Raw genomic sequence first — 19,917 nt, forward strand, 5'->3', positions numbered from 1 at the left:
TCCACCACCTGCCTGCAGCAGATAGCGGCTGAAGGTCTGTCCTGTAATCCCACGCCGTTACCGCCACGCACCTAATCAACCACATGTGACCTAGATTTTCCAGCATGTCCAATCGATGCAATCGCGGATTGGGTGGACATGTTGCAGCACAGATTTTTGTGAAAATTACCGAATCGGATGGCTGATCGGACCGTAAAATCAGTAGATATATGGCCGCCTTGTGCGTACACACATCCAATCTTGATTGGGCAATTTTACAACTCCAATGTACTATAAGGGCCAACAGATTTTAAAGATGGCTGACATATCTCAAACAAAGACCGCCTCCCCTAACCGCATGCATCATCATCTACGAGAAGACGGCTGGTATATTTCAAGTGAGCTCCCAGTATACTCTCTCCTCTTACCTGTTTGGAGTCGACCTCGATATCGGCCACATAGTTCTCAAACACGGTTGGTACATAGACTTCAGGGAACTGGTCCTTGCTAAAGACAATGAGCAGACAGGTCTTCCCGCAAGCTCCGTCCCCGACAATAACAAGCTTTTTACGTATGGCAGCCATTCCTGGAGGAAGAGAAGACTAACGTCACACCCAGTACACCCATGACTGTAATGGCCCATCAGTGATGCGGGAGATGTGTGACTGACAGATATAAATGGTAGCCATTCTGTATCTTGTTACCTTGACAAAGGGGACCCCACAGGGCCCTGAAACGATTCGTTGGTGTATGGAGTGGAATTGTGTCACGATATTTGAAAAAAATCTGGAGCTTGGTTCATTGAGTGTGCGGAACTCCTGGATTCTTTTGTATTGCACACTGGTCCAGCACCTCTACAGTGGTGTGCGATGCTTTATCGACTTGTGACTGACAGATATGACACAGAGGCTGACCTATGGTAGCAAGTATGAACGATAACTACTAGCTAAACCCAATATAGCTTTTATTTTGCCCGGGAAACAAAACCATCTTTCTATTTCAAGCAGGCTGATGAAAGTAAATATTTAAAAGCGCCCCAGGTTTAAAGTACCATAAGCATTTCCCCAAGCACCTATAATAGTAGTCTTCCAAGCTGCCTTACACATATTTTATTAAGTGGTACCTATTTTACATAATAAAAATCTATTAACCCTTCGCACTCTCGCATGCAAATGTTCAAACAATTGCATTCACAGATTCACTCATCCAGGCACAACTGTTATCCCTACAGCTAAGTTAAAAGCCAGGGTTTTAGTTCACAGAAGAATGCATTCTCATGCCTAGTCACCTATACTGCGCAGAAGTACCCTGGTAAACATAGGTGTCCTAACTCTGGCCCTGTAACATGCATAGTGCAGACATGCAAACACATTCATTGCATCAAACCTATCAATGGATTAGGAGCACACATCCTAACTTCCTCTCCTGGGAAAGACAGTGCATCTTACCAATCGCACAAGGGAGCGAACGTTATGTGTGCATGTGCACCATGCACATACACCAGCACAAGCTGTGTGCATGCTGACAAACACATACAGGGGAAGGAGGGAGTGCACTGAACTAGACCCTAGCCACAGGGGTCAGCAACAAGAAAAAAATACATATATCCAGGCACATCGCCTCTAGTTAGGACATTATATAAGTTATTAAGGAAACACCCCCCTTAGCCACACCCCCTTTCCTTAATAACTTATATAATGTCGTAACTAGAGGCGATGTGCCTGGATATATGTATTTTTTTCTTGTTGCTGACCCCTGTGGCTAGGGTCTAATTCAGTGCACTCCCTCCTTCCCCTGTATGTGTTTGTCAGCATGCACACAGCTTATGCTGGTGTATGTGCATGGTGCACATGGACACATAACGTTAGCTCCCTTGTGCGATTGGTAAGATGCACTGTCTGTCCCAGGAGAGGATGTCAGGATGTGTGCTCCTAATCCATTGATAGGTTTGATGCAATGAATGTGTTTGCATGTCTGCACTATGCATGTTACAGGGCCAGAGTTAGGACACCTATGTTTACCTGGGTACTTCTGCGCAGTATAGGTGACTAGGCATGAGAATGCATTCTTCTGTGAACTAAAACCCCGGCTTTTAACTTAGCTGTAGGGATAACAGTTGTGCCTGGATGAGTGAATCTGTGAATGCAATTGTTTGAACATTTGCATGCGAGAGTGCGAAGGGTTAATAGATTTTTGCTGTTTTCTAGCCACACCCCCTTCAGCACCTCCCTTTCCTTAATAACTTATATAATGTCCTAACTAGAGGCGATGTGCCTGGATATATGTATATTTTACATAATAAGGTGGTTGATATTGCTCCTGTCCCGTCTTAAAGTACATCTGAAGAAAGAGGGATATGCAGGCTGCCATATTTATTTCCTTTTAAACAATACCAGTTGCCTGGCAGCCCTGTTGATCTATTCGGCTGCAATAGTGTCTGAATTACACCAGAAACAAGCATGCAGCTAATCTCGTCAGATCTGACAATGTCAGAAACACCTGATGTGCTGCATGCTTGTTCAGGGGCTATGGCTAAAAGTATTACAGGCAGAAGATCAGCAGGTCAGCCAGGCAACTGGTATTGCTTAAAAGGAAATAAATATTGCAGCCTCCATATCCCTCTCGCTTCAGTTGTCCTTTAAGAATTTGTGATTTGCAAAGCTCTAGCTAATGTACTGCTATGGGGGATATATATAATAAAATCACACCCATAGCATTACATTAGCAAGAGCTTAGCAAAGTGCTGCTAGTGGGTTCCAGGCCTTCTGCTATTTATGACTGTAACATCATCTGATATACGACCTACCCTGTTCACCTGCTACTAGGTCTATTTACCAAATAGTTTTCATGTACAATTGGTTTGTGTCTATGTTACTTTTCTTGTAATGACAGTGTATTTGTACATGACAAGACAATATAAATCAAAGAAAAGTGTGGTGCCTCTCCCCTTCCTGGCCACACCTCCAAAATCTTTACATGAAACTGCTAGTTATTTTTTTGCAGCTGCACACCCCTTCCCCCAACAGGTAAGTTTTATTAAAACTTAAATTCTTTTGTTAATGAAATATCCTACTTTGTGTGTGTAGCAATGTTATTGTTGAAGAATAAAAAAAATAAATTTGGGGAAAAGAAAATATACAGACTGACTGTGCGTACTTGTGCATAATGACATGCCTCTGTTCCGTTATATCAGCGCATCCAGACACCCCCCCCCCTCTCCTGCGCTTTACTGTCCCCCTAAAAAGACCGCCAGGCTAGCGACAATCTGCTTGTCGCTAGCCTGCTTTGTTTGCTTGAGTCAAGCAGCCTCCTCTATACAAACTCCCCTGCCGCTCCCCGCCTCTACTAGCTTCCTCCAATCAGAAGCCAAGCCGCGACCAAGGAGTTCTTCCTGGGTTCTAGCTTGGTTTCTGATTGTAGGAAGCTGACAGAGGCGGGGAGCAGCGGGGGGACAGCAGAGCGCAAGGGGGGCTGGCAGCGGCAATATAACGAAACAGAGGCATGTCATTATGCACATGACACGCCTCTGGTTCCTATTAAGATTTTAATCATCCACCTCCGGTTCTCTTTAAACATGGTGAAACATGGGTAGATGATTTACCGTATTTTTCGGACTATAAGGCGCACCTAGGTTTAGAGGACAAAAACCAGGGGGAAAAAAAATTATAATATATATATATATATATATATATATATATATATATATATATATATATATATATATATATATATATATATATATATATATATATATATATATATATATATATATATATATATATATATATATATATATATATATATATATAAAAAACTATTTGCCCCCTTCCTGATTTCTTATTCTTTTGCATGTTTGTCACACTTAAAGGGATACTGTAGGGGGGCTCGGGGGAAAATGAGTTGAACTTACCCGGGGCTTCTAACGGTCCCCCACAGACATCCTGTGCCCACGCAGCCACTCACCGATGCTCCGGCCCCGCCTCCGGTTCACTTCTAGAATTTCAGACTTTAAAGTCTGAAAACCACTGTGCCTGCATTGCTGTGTCCTTGTTCCCGCTGATGTCACCAGGAGTGTACTGCGCAGACACAGACTACACTAGGCCTGCGTAGTACGCTCCTGGTGACATCAGCGGGATCGAGGACACGGCAACGCAGGCGCAGTGGTTTTCAGAATTTAAAGTCTGAAATTCCAGAAGTGAACGGGAGGCGGGGCCGGAGCATTGGGGAGTGGCTGCGTGGGCACATGATTTCTGCGGGGGACCATTAGAAGCCCCGGGTAAGTTCAACTCATTTTCCCCCAACCCCACTACAGTGTCCCTTTAAATGTTTCTGCTCATCAAAAACCGTTAACTATTAGTCAAAGATAACATAATTGAACACAAAATGCAGTTTTAAATGATGGTTTTTATTATTTCGTGAGAAAAAAAACCCCTCCAAATCTACATGGTCCTGTGTGAAAAAACCCCTTGTTAAAAAATAACTTAACTGTGGTTTATCACACCTGAGTTCAATTTCTGTAGTCACCCCCAGGCCTGATTACTGCCACACCTGTTGCAATCAAGAAATCACTTAAATAAGAGCTATCTGACAAAGAGAAGTAGACCAAAAGCACCTCAAAAGCTAGACATCATGCCAAGATCCAAAGAAATCCAGGAACAAATGAGAACAAAAGTACTGTAATTGAGATCTATCAGTCTGGTAAAGGTTATAAAGCCATTTCTAAAGCTTTGGGACTCCAGCAAACCACAGTGAGAGCCATTATCCACAAATGGCAAAAACATGGAACAGTGATGAACCTTCCCAGGAGTGGCTGGCCGACCAAAATTACCCCAAGAGCGCAGAGAAAAAACTCATCTGAGAGGCCACAAAAGACCCCGGGACAACATCTAAAGAACTGCAGGCCTCGCTTGCCTCAATTAAGGTCAGTGTTCACGACTCCACCATAAGAAAGACTGGGCAAAAGCGGCCTGCATGGCAAATATCCAAGGCGCAAACCACTTTTAAGCAAAAAGAACATTAAAGCTCGTCTCAATTTTGCTAAAAAACATCTCAATGATTGCCAAGACTTTTGGGAAAATACCTTATGGACCGACGAGACAAAAGTTGAACTTTTTGGAAGGTGTGTGTCCCGTTACATCTGGCGTAGAAGTAACACAGCATTTCAGCAAAAGAACATCATACCAACAGTAAAATATGGTGGTGGTAGTGTGAAGGTCTGGGGTTGTTTTGCTGCTTCAGGACCTGGAAGGCTTTCTGTGATAGATCTACCAAAAAATCCTGAAGGAAAATGTCCGGCTATCTGTTCGTCAACTCAAGCTGAAGCGATCTTGGGTGCTGCAGCAGGACAATGACCCAAAACACACCAGCAAATCCACCTCTGAATGGCTGAAGAAAAACAAAATGAAGACTTTGGAGTGGCCTAGTCAAAGTCCTGACCTGAATCCTATTGAGATGTTGTGGCATGACCTTAAAAAGGCAGTTCATGCTAGAAAACCCTCAAATAAAGCTGAATTACAACAATTCTGCAAAGATGAGTGGGTCAAAATTCCTCCAGAGCGCTGTAAAAGACTCATTGCAAGTTATCGCAAACGCTTGATTGCAGTTATTGCTGCTAAGGGTGGCCCAACCAGTTATTAGGTTCAGGGGGCAATTTCTTTTTCACACAGGGCCATGTAGGTTTTGAGTTTTTTTTCTCACTAAATAATAAAAACCATCATTTAAAACTGCATTTTGTGTTCAATTATGTTATCTTTGACTAATAGTTAACGTTTTTTGATGAGCAGAAACATTTAAGTGTGACAAACATGCAAAAGAATAAGAAATCAGGAAGGGGGCAAATAGTTTTTCACACCACTGTATACTAAACCTGGTGCATCCATGGTGAAGGGGCATCTTGTGGATTATGCCCCCTTTGTACCCCATGTCTCCCTGTGTCCTCTATGCCCCTTTGTGTCCTCCTCTGCATGGGCACAGTACAGGGAGTCCCCGACATTGCAGCGAGTTGGGGGATCGTATTGGCAGCGTTCACAAGTCAGAAACTCCCTGCATTTGGACTATAGAACGCAGTGACTTTTTCCACCAAACCTAAACCACTTTTTTTTTCCTCCCTTGCACAAGACATGCGATTCCACATTGACATTCTCCGGCGAATTGTAGGAGAGAGAGAAAAAAAAAAAAAAAAAAAAAAAAGGCCGGGTTCAATTGCAGACAAAATCCACATATCATGCAGCACAATGATTGCAGGGAAGAGTCTGTATTTCCGCAGCACAAGTGTGATCTATCTCTAAAGTGAGACATTCTGAACAAGCTCATGGCGTAATCCAAACAAGGAAATTGTTGCCATGGCTGCAGAAAACAGCAGTTTGAACTTTCTTAGCTGCTGACAGAATAGAGTGGTAAGATGACATAGGGAGAACATGCAAAAAGAACTTGTACAGCACCCATCTACATTCAAGTCAGTTTCAAAATTAATGTGGTTTCTTGTAGAGAAGTGAATTCATGCTTCCTCAGTTGCCTAGGCCTGGAACACTACCACCACGTTTCACTGTTGGCATGTTTTGTGGTAAGGGCCGTAAAAATCCCAGAACATCTAAAATATTCCAGTTGGCACCTAGTTTTTCATTCGTCAATGGAGGGGCTGGCTTCATAGATGTCCTGCCAGCTCGTGGATTAGACAAACTGATTCTTGAATTCAATAATAGTTCCACCCCATGGCAAGCTGTGGTAGTTTTATGGCCAATATAACAGGACCAGTTCATCCAAAACATTCCGGTTTTGAATCCACAGAACAGAAGCTTGCTATTGGGGTACTCAATGGCCTCAATTCACTAAGCTTTATCAAACACTTTATCGAGCGCTTGATAATTTACCTCATGGGTAAAATCGAATTTTGAATTCACTAAGCTGTTATATCTTTATCGAATGTTTTATCGATAAAACGTTCAATAAATCTATAACACCTTAGTGAATTCAAAATTATATTTTACCCATGAGGTAAATTATCAAACGTTTGATAAAGCTTAGTGAATTGAGGCCAATGTGTTATACTAAATTTTAAAAGACACTTGAACTGAAAGGGATATGGAGGCTGCCATATGTATTTCTAGCAGCCATTCTTCTTCTGGTCCTCGGAGGCTCTTGATCACATGACGACAGACAGCAATCTAACTATAGGGGTAGAGTGCCATCTGGTGGATGGAGGGAGAATTGCAGTGCTGGATCCAGGGGAGTTGAGTAATGTGCAGGGCTGCCACAGAGGTCTCTGCGGTATGATTCCCCCCCCCCCCTGCTTTTAGGGTCTAAAAGCATATGAACAAATTGCACCACTTTTAAACCCTAAAATCCAGGAGTAATCATACCACCAGGGAGGTTAAGGAGGCCTTTATGTCTCTATTGTTTAGCAGAGGTTTTTGCTTAGTGGCTCTCACATGGTTACCAATGAGGACATTAAAGAGAACTAAAGATGAAATAACTAATAGATCTATACATACCTGGGGCTTCCTCCAGCCCCATCAGCCTGGATCGCTCCCACGCCGCTGTCCTCCGCTGCCTCTGTCCGCCGGTACCGGGTCCGGTCATTTTGGCCAGTCGACGCTGGCGCAGTACGCTCCCTCCGTACTGTGCAGGTGCATGCGTAAAGAGCCGGAGGGAGTCACTGCGCATGCGTACAACTGGCCGCATCCGGCGGAAGCGACGGGACCCGGTACCGGTGATAGGGGCAGCGGAGAAGTGCGGCGTGGGAGCGATCCAGGCTTATGGGGCTGGAGGAAGCCCCAGGTATGTATAACATCTTTTTCAATTTTGCAGGTTGTCTTCGTCTCTGGTTCCCTTTAAGGGCTGGTTCACACTGCAACAGGTTTTTTTTTTTTAAAGTGGGCCTGAACTCTTGCACACGACAAAACGAAAACGTAGAGGAATCCACCCTGTATATTTAGAGTTCAGACTGTACTCTGCTCATCTGTGACTAAGCACAATTTGTAATTTGATCCCTTAGCTGTGCCAGCTGACTGCCATGGCAGAGAGCTCATTTGTAAACACAGGATGTTGTTAAAGTGTAACTGTTGGGCATAAAAATCAATTCTTTATTTTTATCTGGTAAACAAGTAATAAGGATGCTAACCAAGCAATCAAAAAGTTAAAATCACTATTACGTTTCTTGTTGATAAATGATCATTCCCCAGTTTACCTGACTTATTTGGTACACAGCAAATTTAGTACACAAAAAGGAAGTTGCAGGGCATGCTGGGTTTCCTTTTCTGCTTCTGTACTTCCCCTCAGACTTAACTAATGCAGCCTGAAGCCTCTTTCCCTCCTGTTTTCCCCACCCACACCTCTGTTCCTCTCTGATTGGGCAATATTTCTCATGCTGAGACAATGCACTTTCTATAGTGAAGGGCGGGCAAATCAGGCTGAGGAGAGTAAGGGAGGAAAAGACATCAGGATTGGCTTCAAAGTAACCGAAGAATCAGAAAAAAATGTGCAATCTTGCGCTACTGGGACACACGCATGGACAAGAACTATATTACACAGCTTCAGCAGCTCCTCTCCCCTGGCTGAAGGGTTAGACTGTGTGAGGAAAACAGAGGGAAAGTGGAGGAGCGCTCCGTAGTGCATTAAAGGATACCACAACTGACATGTGGCATAATGAGATAAACATGGGTATGTACAGTGCCTAGCACACAAATAACTATGCTGTGTTCCTTTTTTTCTTTCTCTGCCTGAAAGAGGTAAATATCAGGTATGTAAGTGGCTGACTCAGTTCTGACCCAGACAGGAAGTGACTACAGTGTGACCCTCACTGATAAGAATTTCCCCCTTTTTTATCTCTTTCTTCCTCTCAGAAGCCATTTTCTTCTAGGAAAGTGTTTTATAGTTGGAATTTCTTATCAGTGAAGGTCACACTGTAGTCACTTCCTGTCTGAGTCAGGACTGAGTCAGCCACTTACATACCTGATATTTACCTCTTTCAGGCAGAGAAAGAAAAAAAGGAACACAGCATAGTTATTTGTGTGCTAGGCACTGTACATACCCATGTCTATCTCATTGTGCCACATGTCAGTTGTGGTATCCTTTAAAGGTAACCTACACTGAGAAGGATATGGATTTTTTTCTTTTAAACAATACCAGTTGCCTGACTCTCCTGCTGATCCTGTGTCTAATACTTTTAGCCTCAGCCCCTGAACAAGCATGCAGATCAGGTGCTCTGACTGAAGTCAGACTGGATTAGCTGCATGCTTGTTTCAGGTGTGCGATTCAGCCACTACTGCAGCCAAAGAGCTCAGCAGGACTGCCAGGCAACTAGTATTGTTTATAAAGAAACAGCCATCTCCCTCTCAGTTAAGGTTTCCTTTAAACTGTAACACGCAAGAATAAAATACACTTACTAAAAAGTAGTGTCAAGTGAACTAGTCATGGGTGGAATCCCCATTAGTAACCTCCAGTGAGCAACCTGTTCCTCCTCTGTGGCCGGCAGTGGGGTTGTCCTGGATGGTGTGTGGACCAGGTGCCTCCTGTCCGTATCCGTGCACCAGTAACCTCACGACGCGCTGCGGCGTATCCACGCCTTTGTCAACTGAGGACTCACTTGTGAGAACTGGTACACGGATACGGACAGGAGGCACCTTGTCTACACACCATCCAGGACAACCCCCAATGCTGGCCACAGAGGAGGAACAGGTTGCTCACTGGAGGTTACTAATGGGGATTCCACCCATGACAAGCCCAATGTGTATTGTAGGGTACTAGTTATGGGCTCTGCCTTTTGCTACATACACACTTGAGATAAAAGTCTTTGGAAAAGGCAAGATCACAGACCAATTTTACCCCCTTCCATGTAGTATGAGAGCCATACTCTACACAGTCTATTCTATGGAGCTGCACTCCCCATCAGATAAAATCTCAGGGCCCGTTTCCAGTATCGCGAATCTGCATGCGTTTCCTGCATGCAGATTCGCATAGCCAATACAAGTGAATGGGCCTGTTTCCACTTGTCAGTTTTCCTGTGCAGGATTTTTCTGCACAGCAGAGCCATCAGAATTCACTTGCGTGTGGAATGCAGGCGAATCGCCGCTAATGTATTTAATAGGGAATTCGCATGCTGTTTTGGTATGTGAATTTTCATGCGAATTCGCATGAAATCAATGGAAAAGCACACCGGCATTGCCACGGTTAAATTCGCATACATCGCCATCCATGCGAATTATCATGCGAATTCACACGCATGCGAAATTCGCATCCGCATGCGAATTTTGCCGCAGCGATTTCGCAACGCAATAGTGGAAACGGGCCCTCAGCAAGATGCTGCACACAAAGATGCTGCACACATGCAACAGATCATTATCTGCAAAAGATCTGTTCCTGCAAAAGATCCGTTCCTGCAAAATGCATTCATAGTCTATGATATCTGCAAATCCTCATACACACCTTGTTTAACAGACTTCATCTGCAGATCTGGCAATCATCTGCAGAACTGAAAATCCATCCTGGTGGATCTGATCTGCAGATGAATGTCTGTTAAACAAGGTGTGTATGATGATCTGCAGATATCATAGACGATTAATGCATTTTTCAGGAATGGATCTTTTGCAGGAACAGATCTTTTGCAGATCATGATCTTTTGAGTGTGTACGGGCATCTTTGTGTGCAGCATCTTGCAAAGATTTTATCTGATGGGGAGTTCAGCTCCATAGAATAGACTGTGTAGGTATGGCTCTCATACTACATGGAGGGGGGTAAATTGGTCTGTGATCTTGCCTTTTCCAAAGACTTTTATCTCAAGTGTGTATGTAGCATTTGACTCCAGGGTTTGAATCCTGGCTAGGGTCAGTGCCTATTCAGTAAGGGGAAGACTTCCTAACACTGCAGGGTGGCCCCTGGAGAGCGCCCTTAGTGGCTGCAGCTCTTGAGCGCTTGGAAACCAACAGGAGAAAAGGGCTATACAAATGTTAGGGTTATTATTAAAATTAAATAAATGTCAGCCTCCATAACCCTCTTACTTCATGTTCCCTTTAAATGTCTCAGGACTGTCAATGAGATGCAAATACTTCCAAATTGATGCAGATTTCATGCAAATGTGTGCAGCTTGACGTGAATGAACAAGCTGAGTATCTCAGCAGTTTTTTTTTTTTATCCATCGGTCAGCTTTCAGGCTAGGTGCACACGTAGCAGAAACGCTAGCGTTGCGGAAAACGCTGTGGTTTTGCCGCTAATGGAAGTCTTTGAGCCGCAGGAAAAAACACACATAAAAAACGCATATGCGTTTTCTATGCGTGCGTTTTCAAAATCGCTCATTTTGTTGGATGTTATGCAAAAATGCACATAATGAAAGTCAATGGAAATGCAATGGTATGCATTTTTCATGTGTTTTTGTAAAAAAAAATAAAAAAAAATGAAAAGTTAAAAAAAAAAGAAAAGCGTTTTCTGATGTATTTCTGCTTCCTGTTGTCTTCCTAGCTATTTGCATAAAACGCAATTGTAAAATGCATGAAAAACGCATACGCATATGTGAACCACAAATGCATTAAAATGCATGCAAAACGCTTCAGAAAGAAAAAACGCACACAAAAATAAGATACAATACAATAACATTTCTATAGCACGTTTCTCCCATAGGACTCAAAGCGCTTAGGCTCTCTCAGATTCAGCAATTGGTAGTAGGATGAAGTATTCACACAACAAAAATTTTATTTCTGCAAATGCCAAACTGAACAGGTGGGTTTTCAGTCTGGATTTAAACACGTCCAGGGATGGAGCTGTCCTGATCTGCTGAGGTAAGGAGTTCCAAAACGTAGGGGCAGCATGACAGAAGGCTCTGGGGCCAAAAGTTTCCAAGTGGACTCTGGGTATCACAAGATTATTAGAACCTGTGGATCTGAGAATATGCACATAACATAAAAGCAGCCTTTCATGTTATGTTTTGTGTGCACCCAGCCTAAAGCTGCATAACTTTGCATAAAATCTGCATTAATTTTGACCATCCCTAAGAAAAACACATACACAATATATTTTCTCCACTCCAGTATTTACCTATTGCAACTTAAAATAGCCAATCGAACAATAAAATAGCAACAGTTCAGCTCTGAGAAAGACGCATGCATCAATGCCAACACATTGTAGTGTGAAAGAGCACTAGAGGAATGTACGGACCAGTATAACTGCCTAAGCCTATGTTTACTCAGGCCGCTGCAGCAAAAGAGTACACACTGGCTAAGGCGAGTGCCCTAAATGTACATTTCTTAAAGGGCCCCTGAGCACTTGTTAAAAATGAAATATTGACTTACCTGGGGCTTTCTCCAGCCCACAAGGTCCCCGGGTGTCCTCCTGGCTCCTCTATCAGACGACTGTGGCCCGAAGGAGTCAGGCCTGCTTTCCGCTTCCTCACGCCTGATAACAGAGCCGCCAGCCAGGACCGGGAGAGGAGCCAGGACGCCGGGGGACCTTGCGCGCCTACGGTGGGCTGGAGGAAGCTTTAATACTGATGCATTTAGAAAGACTGCTTGCAGTTCTGAAATCTTGGAATCTTAACTGCAGCAATAAACAAATGTGCACTTTTTAAGAGGAGTACCAAGCGTTTAGAACTAAAGTGAATGTGGTTTCCTCAACCAAGTGGCTGCTCATCATTGATATCTATTTGACATCCACGTGGGAGGTGCGGAGTTCCCACTGAAAAAAATAGGGCTCTAGAGGTGACAGATGTATATTACTCCAATAAAACATATGCACAGCGCTGTGTTGTCACTTTTCTTCAGGCTAAGAAATAAGACTGTACAGCTTTCGGCTCTAGACCACTTTGGGGGATCCAGCAGGAAACCTAATAGGGACATACTGCTAATGTGATTGGGTGGATGGCACTTTTGAGACTGTCTCGGTTTCCAATAGGTTGTAGTAAGCCACACCCCCACTATTCGGCCAATGACAACGTTCTGTGATGTAGAGGGCGCTGTGATTGAAGAACTGTTCCTTATAAAGTTTCTTGCTGGGTCCCCTAAACTAGTGGCCAACTTTCTATTTAACATGAATTCCTTCCTGTCTGCATGGACAATCTCAAATACAAACTAAAAGATTTGGATCTATGCCTCATCCAACTTTTTACAGGCCAATAAGAGCTATTTCACTGATGGCTGAGATGAATGAACAAAAGTGCTTGCAGACACATTCTGGTAATCGGTTTAAAGTGGATCTGAACTCAGAACTTTCTGCTCACTAAGATAGGCAACAGCATAATAACCTTTAAAGAAAACCATTTTTGTTACAGCTGATACAAATTCTGCAATAAATCTGCAGTGTGTCTACTTCCTGCTTTAATGGAAGACGACATAGGGTTAACATCCTGTGTTTACAAATTACCTCTCTGCCTTGGCAGCCAGCGGAGTGATCAAATTACAGTTGTGATTAGTCACAGATGAGGGGTGAATTAGATAGTCTAAACTCTATAAATACATACAGGTGAATTTCTCTGTTTTCCTTCTGTCCGGTGCAAGAATTCAGGTCCGCTTTGAGGGCTCAGATACACTGTAAGCGATTGAATAGCGCTTTCTGAGAGCTTTTTAAAAATTCACTTTCATTAAAACTGCGGCTAAAATTGCAGTGATTGCGTATGTGACGATTTTTACCATGATTTTAATGAAAGTGAATGGGAACAATTTTCAAAAAGCGTTCAGAAAGCGCTAATCAATCGCAATTGCTCAGAAAAGCGCTCATAGTGTGTCTGAGGCCTAAGTGCTTCTCTGGTCCCAGAAATGGACAACTACAGCTCTCATTTAACCCAGACTCAAAACAAAATCTTTAAAGGATTCTCAGCAGCAAAAATAAACAATACTTCAAATAAACCTCTCCCAAAGGGAGGTTCAAATTGGTGTCTGCTGTTGGTGAGACCACAAGCATTTTATTACTTTCAGGGGACTGCTCCCTAAGCCCAGTGTAAATGCAGGCATCCACCTTGCTCCTCCCAGCCACAGTGATATTGTGTGGTCCCAGCAATGCATGCTGGGAGGTGTAGTCCATTAATGTGATTTCATCTCCCGGCATGCACTGTGGCGCCCAGGGCCACATTCGAACTACGGAAGCTGCGTTTGGGGCACGAGAGATGTAGGACAGCATAAGATGCGGGGGGGGAGGGGGGGGGGTTGTGGTTAGGGAGCAGCCCCACTAAGGTAATAAAAAAATGTTTGCCATCCCCACCCAACAAAACACACCGGAGAGGCTTATTTTCTGCCGAGATACCTTTAAGAGATGTATTTGTTTTGATCCTGGAATTGTCAGGCAATGGGACAAACTCTAAAGCCTAGTCTAAATAGTGGGCCAAATTGTTTATTAAGATTTAACATTTATTGAACAATCTTAAACTGGTGGAAATATAGCGACTACCAGAATGCAGGGCCGGTGCTCTGCTTCCAGCAGGAGGAGGAGGTGAGCCGATGACAGCCGGGTGCTCACCAAAACTAGCTGGGTGAAGCACCCGGCTAAAAAGAGCCTGGGGAGAACACTGCTCAGGCTCCTGAGGCATGTCACGTGATCGGTAGGAGGTACGGAAGCACGGAGTGTGTGACTGCCAGGAAGAACAGAAGAGAGCAGATAATATATTGCTCTACTCCTCTCTGACGGGAGATGGTATCTGGCGGGAAAAGGTGTGCAAGAGTGTGGTTTACCAGACATCGGATCCATGGAGGGGCCCATATGTTTATCCCGGGGGGTGGGGGGAGAGAAAGTTATCCTGTGGGTTGTTGCTGTACCCTGGCTCAAACTGACAGTGTTTCATCTAGAAACACTGTCACTGGTGTTCTCCTCTGGATAAGAAGGCAGTGTGCTGTCTTTTTATTGCTTACATTTGAAGTTCTTGGGAGGCACATAAAATATCGAGAAGAGCCACATTTGGCCAGCGTGCCTTGAGTTTGACACCTGTGGGCTGAAGAATGCTGCAGACATCTCCTTTGCTGGGCTCACTGACATCAGACCACAACTATAAAGTAAATACTGTGGCGCCCCACTTCAACGGGAATAATAAAGTTGCAGCTGTGCTTAGGATAGATCCTTGTATCCAAATCATCTGCATTTTAGTAGCAGTTCAAAGCGCAGGTATATTTCTTCTTTGTTGTATATATTTCCACTCCACCACCTGTATGCACTCAGAGTGCAAACAAAGCAAACAGGGATGCTTTCAGTGGATAATATCAAATTGTTTTATTTCTGGATAAAAAGGGCAGTACAGGTGATATGAGGTGACACTCTCCCCAGGCATGTAGCGCTTCCCACTCAATGTGGTACTAAAGACCTCAAAACTCGACCCTGCTCCGTGCTGGCCGCGCTTGGCCCGACTAGTTTCGGCTGCTGCCGTCATCGGATAAACCATTTATCCCCTGATGACCGCAGCAGTCGAAACTGGTCGGGACAAGAGCGGGCAGCACAGAGCAGGGTTGAGTATTGAGGTATTTAGTACCACATTGAGTGGGAAGCGCTACATGCCTGGGGAGAGTGTCACCTCATATCACCTGTACTGCACTTTTTATCCAGAAATAAAACAATTTGATATTATCCACTGAAAGCATCCCTGTTTGCTTTGTTTGCACTCTGAGTGCATACAGGTGGTGAAGTGAAAATATATACAACAAAGAAGGAATATACCTGCGCTGTGAACTGCTACTAAAATAAGACCACAACTATTATAGTAACTGTACAGGTGTGTACAGTGGACACCATACACACGGCACATTCTTGGCAGAGACAGCCCCTACCAGCCGTGAACCCTTTTGCATGTGTATTGAGAGCAGTTCAGAAAATCTCTCTCTTCCTCTCTAGAGAAGCTCTTGTTTACATGTAGGCCTTGAGCACAGGGAGAAGCCTAGGGTGGTTTACCTTTCCTGTTATACCCAACTAGGTGGAGTAAAAGCAAAGCCTGCATGACTAGAGAAGGTCACGCCTCCCTAGCTGCCATCCACCTGTCACAACTTTATAGGGAGGAGAAAATGCATATGTATTGAATCGCCGCCGGTCAGTTTGGCATAGGATGAGGCGAATGACGGCTCATCTTGCTGCCGTTGAAATCCGAGGTACCGTTAAAGGGGTTCTTTCGCGAAAAAAGTAGGCAGTTAAAAAATGTGACAGATGACAGGTTTTGGGCCAGTCCATCTTTTTAAGGGGGATTCTCAGGGCTTTCTTTGTTTTCAACAGCATTTCCTGAACAACAGTTGCAAAATCTAACTGACATAATAGTGTGCAAGTGATTAGGGAGGCCGGCTGGTATCTTGCTATTTTGGCAGTTAAACTGCTGTTCAGGAAAAGCTGTTGAAAACAAAGAAAGCCCTGAGAATCCCCCTTAATAAGATGGACTGGCCCAAAACCTGTCATCTGTCACATTTTTTAACTGCCTACTTTTTTCGCGAAAGAACACCTTTAAAGGACCACTATCGTGAAAAAAGTAGGCAGTTAAAATCTGACAGAACCGACAGATTTTGGGCCAGTCCATCTCATGGGGGATTCTAAGGTTTTCTTTGTTTTCAACAGCATTTCCTGAACAGCAGTTTAACTGCCAAAATAGTAAGATACCAGCCAGCCTTCCTAATCACTTGCACACTATTTTGTCAGTTAGAATTTGCAACTGCTGTTATGGAAATGCTGCTGAAAACTTAAAGTCAGCCTCCGGACTAAAAATCTACTCAGCTGAACTGAAAAGGCTTGGTGTTTCTTTAACAGTTTCACAGCATCAGAACTTTGTTTTTCTTACCAAAGCATCATTTTTAACTGCATTTTTAGCTAAGCTCCACCCATCAAAGAAAAAGAGCCTTGTTTTTTTCCCCCTGATGCTTTGCAGAGCCTGATGGGATTGCCTATGTTGTTGTTCACGTTGCCTAGCAACTGGGAGAGGTGCTCAGGACACAGGACAGTTGGAACTGTGTCTCATGCTCCCTGTCACCTCCTTTCAACCAAAAAGATGGCTGCCCTCATGAAATCAAACATTTGCCTGTTCTTTTAAAACAGTGTGGGTAAGAAATTATATTACCTATCTATTTTAATTCACATAACTAATGTAATTTAATGACTGTATGTTTGTTTAGGCTGGAGTTCCTCTTTAAGAAAACACTGAGAATACGCTATGAACAGATGGTCTGGCCCAAAACCTGTTGTTCTGTCAGATTTTAACTGCCTACTTTTTTCGCAATAGTGGTCCTTTAAAATACTACTCCCCCTCCTAAGTCATAGCAAATGGGGGTGGATTAGGGTGGTCACATAATTCACAGTTTGGCTATCGCCATAACCTGAATTACACATATGTGCAACTGCGGAGTATTGCACTGCAGCTATCGCAGCACCCATATCAGGCGCTACAAGGCCCCGAATTGACCCGCTTCAGGGAACAAATACTGTATTCGTGCTGCTTCTCTGCTTTAGAGAGGCCTGGTGGGCAAAGTTTTCTAGGGTGTCAGGTCCTGGGAGGGGCCACCCATTGGCCCCTCCCCAATACCAAGAGATGATTGGCTGTCAGACGAGCACAATGTCATAATTTAGGATTATTTGACACTGTCAGTTAATAATTCCGTTACAGGAAGTCCACCCTGCGCCTCCTGTCTCCCTACAGTGACGTCATAACGCAGGTCCCGCCCAACGTGACGTCATAAGGAACTTCTCCCACACTCTCATACTGAGGCACGAGCTGTCTTCGCTCCGTGGCGGGCGGATTATAAGCGCCCTCTCTGAACTCCCCGTGACCTAATAACCCCCTCCTGTGACGTCACAACGCCCTCGGGCGGGAAACACCATGAAACGGCGCAGGCAGGCCATCTCGACCCCAGTGTGCTACTGCCATCCACCCAGGGTCAGGTAAGGTGCTGCCGCCGTCAGGCCCAGCGAAATTCCGCTTACCGTCCGCTCTGTCCCGCTGCTTCCTTCCACCCCGTCCAGACCAGCCGTGACGTGTCCTGCACCCCGCCCAGTCCACCAATCACAGGCCGCGCAACCCGGGAGACAGACGGCCCCGCCGACCAATAGCGAGCTGGGCGGCGCGTGCGTACAGCCGACAGGAAGAGGGCGAGATCAGTGTTTTGCGGCAGCCAATCAGATGTCTGACAGGCTCGCCAGCGCCCGCGGCCATTGGGCAGTTACGTCACAGGCGAGCGACTCGACGCCATGTTGGAATGTGAAAGGGGTCTATCCGGTTGCTGTAGTAGCGAGCGGAGGCGGAGCCGTGCGTGGCTCACGCAGGGTGGAGTCACCCCTCCCTTCCTCCAGTCTCTGTGGTTGCTGGGAAATTGGGGAAGGGGGTAGAGTAGCAAAGCAAGTGCTGCAGATTTCCAGCTGCTAATAACTGCTGGAGTCAGACTTCTTATTGAGGAAAATGAACTAATTTTGCTCCAGTTGTACTTAAATTGGTGCAGAAAATCAAATCAGTCCTGATAGCATAATGTTCCTAATCATGGAGGGAAAGACAATCATTGACAGCTGCCAAACTGTCATCGTTACACTCAGAACCTCTCTGCTATAAAATATACACACCAGCATAACCTTTAAACAAAAAGCATTTCTTTGTTAAAGCTGATACAAAACTTGCAATAAATCTGCAGTGTGTCTACTTCCTGCTTTCAAGGAAGCAGACATTAACATGCTGTGCTTTCAAATGAGCTTATCTGCAATATCTGCCTTGGCAGTCAGGTGACATGGTCAGAGCTGAAATTACAACTTGTAATTAGACACAAATGAGGGGGAACTAAACATTCTAAACTAAATACATGCAAGGTGCATTTCTGTTTTCGTTCTGTGCAAGAGTTGTGGTCCACTTTAAGGGTCCTTTTACACTTGCAGCATGGCGGTACTCTTCTGCTGCTCATCGCAATGGCCAGAGGGGCTCTGGGTAATGCAAAAGCTGAATTGCGTAACCATGCTACTTCCACAATAATCCTGGGAGTGCACCAGAAGTTACATATTATTTTTAATTTTTCTTGGGTCACACTGCAGGTACAACGTGCAGTGCAACTTTTTGGCGGTGCATGGAGTGATTGCTTCAAATATCCATGAACCAGTGTGAAATGACCCTCAACTTTTTCCTCTTCATAATTAAAACGATGTGCTCTGTGGTGCCACAATTATCTCCCTCTCCTGGTGTCCTTCCTATAGCCGGGCTGCCTAAAATGCAGAGCGTGCTTTCATATTTACCTGTTCTAGACAGCAGATCGGCTCTCCTCTTCTTCTACTGAGCGGCGCTGTTATGTCGACATCCTCTTCTGGGTCCCAATCACGTCAACTTCTGGTAGAGCAGTTTCTAGACTAAGTAACTGCCGGGGCGAGGGTTCCAATTTTTCAGTGGAATTGCCAGCCTGTCAGATGAGTCCTGTAGATCTCTGATTTTTTCTTCCAGGCCACTATAGCCTTTGAGATCCCTTGATGTCCTCTGGGTCCCTTTCCTTGTTCCACTGTCACTCAGCTGTGTTGTGGACTATTGCGCTGTCCAGGATGTGCGCCTCCTCGATTGAGCTCCCATGAGCAGGACCATTCTGCGAACGTGCAGTTTGTAAAGACTTGGAACCACGTATGGGCACAGCACTTCAATGCGATCAAGAAGGTACATAGCTGAGAGCATGTGTTCCTTAGTGCATGACACAATCACTTTAATTGGGGTGACAGTGGAACAAAGGAGCGGACCACCCCTAGTGTACTTTAACCTCCCTGGCGGTACGCAGTTTCTGAGGCTGCGGCCGCAGGAGGGATTTTTTGAATTAGTTGTTCTAGCCTTTGTAGCTAGCACTAGACTAGCTACCATTGTCCCCCAAGTGAGTCCCTCCACACCCTTCTGATCCCCCCAATCACCGCTGCTATACGTTACCTAGCCACAATCCCGCAAGAGCCGCAGCTACCCAATGAGCTTCAGCCGTCGCTATGGCGACGATTGGACATGACATCTGATGTCATCACAGGATCTGGTGGGTACGTATAACAGCGGCGATCCAAAAAGAG

At 44.6% G+C, this 19,917-nt stretch overlaps 1 protein-coding gene across 1 annotated transcript in view; it reads right to left on the reverse strand.

Annotated features, from left to right (window-relative positions):
- The window catches only part of LOC137527839 (transforming protein RhoA), a 22,368-nt gene extending 4,430 nt beyond the window's left edge, over positions 1–17,938 (reverse strand). Inside the window, exons 1-2 of the mRNA XM_068248798.1 lie at positions 17,833–17,938; positions 408–565 (exon numbers count right to left, since the gene is read on the reverse strand). Of these exons, the coding sequence (XP_068104899.1) occupies positions 408–563 (156 nt within the window). The 5' untranslated portion in view covers positions 564–565; positions 17,833–17,938. The remainder of the gene's footprint in view (positions 1–407; positions 566–17,832) is intronic.
- Positions 17,939–19,917: the final 1,979 nt, after the last annotated feature.

Source organism: Hyperolius riggenbachi, chromosome 8 (genome assembly GCF_040937935.1).
Source record: "Hyperolius riggenbachi isolate aHypRig1 chromosome 8, aHypRig1.pri, whole genome shotgun sequence".
Lineage (NCBI taxonomy): Eukaryota > Metazoa > Chordata > Amphibia > Anura > Hyperoliidae > Hyperolius > Hyperolius riggenbachi.